At 44.2% G+C, this 975-nt stretch overlaps 1 protein-coding gene across 1 annotated transcript; it reads left to right on the top strand.

The window, feature by feature from the left end:
* Positions 1-6: 6 nt before the first annotated feature.
* Positions 7-488, top strand: LOC107735775 (dipeptidyl peptidase 1-like). Its single transcript, XM_016547360.1, has one exon. It carries the CDS (start codon positions 97-99, stop codon positions 409-411), a length of 315 nt encoding a protein of 104 aa, XP_016402846.1. The 5' UTR covers positions 7-96; the 3' UTR covers positions 412-488.
* The last annotated feature ends 487 nt before the right edge of the window (positions 489-975 follow it).

The following is a 975-nucleotide window of genomic DNA, read 5'->3' as shown; positions in this document are numbered from 1 at the left end:
GATTCTCCCTGCAAAGTACCTGAGAAATGCACGAGGTACTACGCCTCTGATTATCACTACGTGGGTGGGTTCTACGGCGGCTGCAGCGAGGCGGCCATGATGCTGGAGCTGGTCAGGAATGGCCCCATGGGTGTGGCCCTGGAGGTGTACCCAGATTTCATGAACTACAAGGAGGGCATCTATCATCACACTGGCCTCCGTGACTCCAACAATCCGTTCGAGCTGACCAATCACGCGGTGTTGTTGGTGGGGTATGGGAAGTGCCCTAAGACCGGCGAGAAGTACTGGATCGTGAAGAACAGCTGGGGAATCGGGTGGGGCGAGAATGGGTTTTTCGAAATCCGTCGTGGAACGGATGAATGCGCCATTGAGAGCATTGCTGTAGCTGCTACACCAATCGCCAAACTTTAGAGAGTGCAGACGAATTGGTCCATTGAAACAAGCATGGTCGGGTGAAATATTTTTTTTAGTATGCAATTCTGAAAATTGGAAGAAAGTGCTGTTCTTTTTTTTTTAAACTTTGTTGCCAAGTTAAACTTCTAAATTTTTAGTGAAAACGGTCTTTTCCCATGACCTCCACCAGACAGGTTAAGTGATCAAAGAGGCCATGTAGATTGAACTTCAGAATATTTCTCCCTTTCAGGTTTCTTTTTGTAGCAAACCGTTTGAACGTGAAGTTACAAGTCTCTATAGATTTGATTCGCTCTCATTTCCCAATTCCTCATACATTATGAAGCTTTAAACTAACTTCAAGGTTCTTCTCTTTGGTCTTCATCTTGGTCTGGTTCCATGCGAGTCTCCAAAGCTTTGTCTTTCTCTCTCTTGCTGGCCTCTAGGGAATTTATACGTCTTCTGTTATGTTCCTGTCTTGGGTCACCAACTCTTCCAATTGTTGCTGTCACCCAAAACCAACCCCTTCTAGAATCTAGTTATGGTTTTAAATTGATCTAAAAATCTTAATTAGTTTTTTTTTTT

This window comes from Sinocyclocheilus rhinocerous, unplaced genomic scaffold, assembly GCF_001515625.1.
Source record: "Sinocyclocheilus rhinocerous isolate Xijiao unplaced genomic scaffold, SAMN03320098_v1.1 C36287178, whole genome shotgun sequence".
NCBI lineage: Eukaryota > Metazoa > Chordata > Actinopteri > Cypriniformes > Cyprinidae > Sinocyclocheilus > Sinocyclocheilus rhinocerous.
The sequence above is the reverse complement of the archived record's forward strand: the minus strand, read 5'-3'. Positions and strand labels throughout refer to the sequence as shown.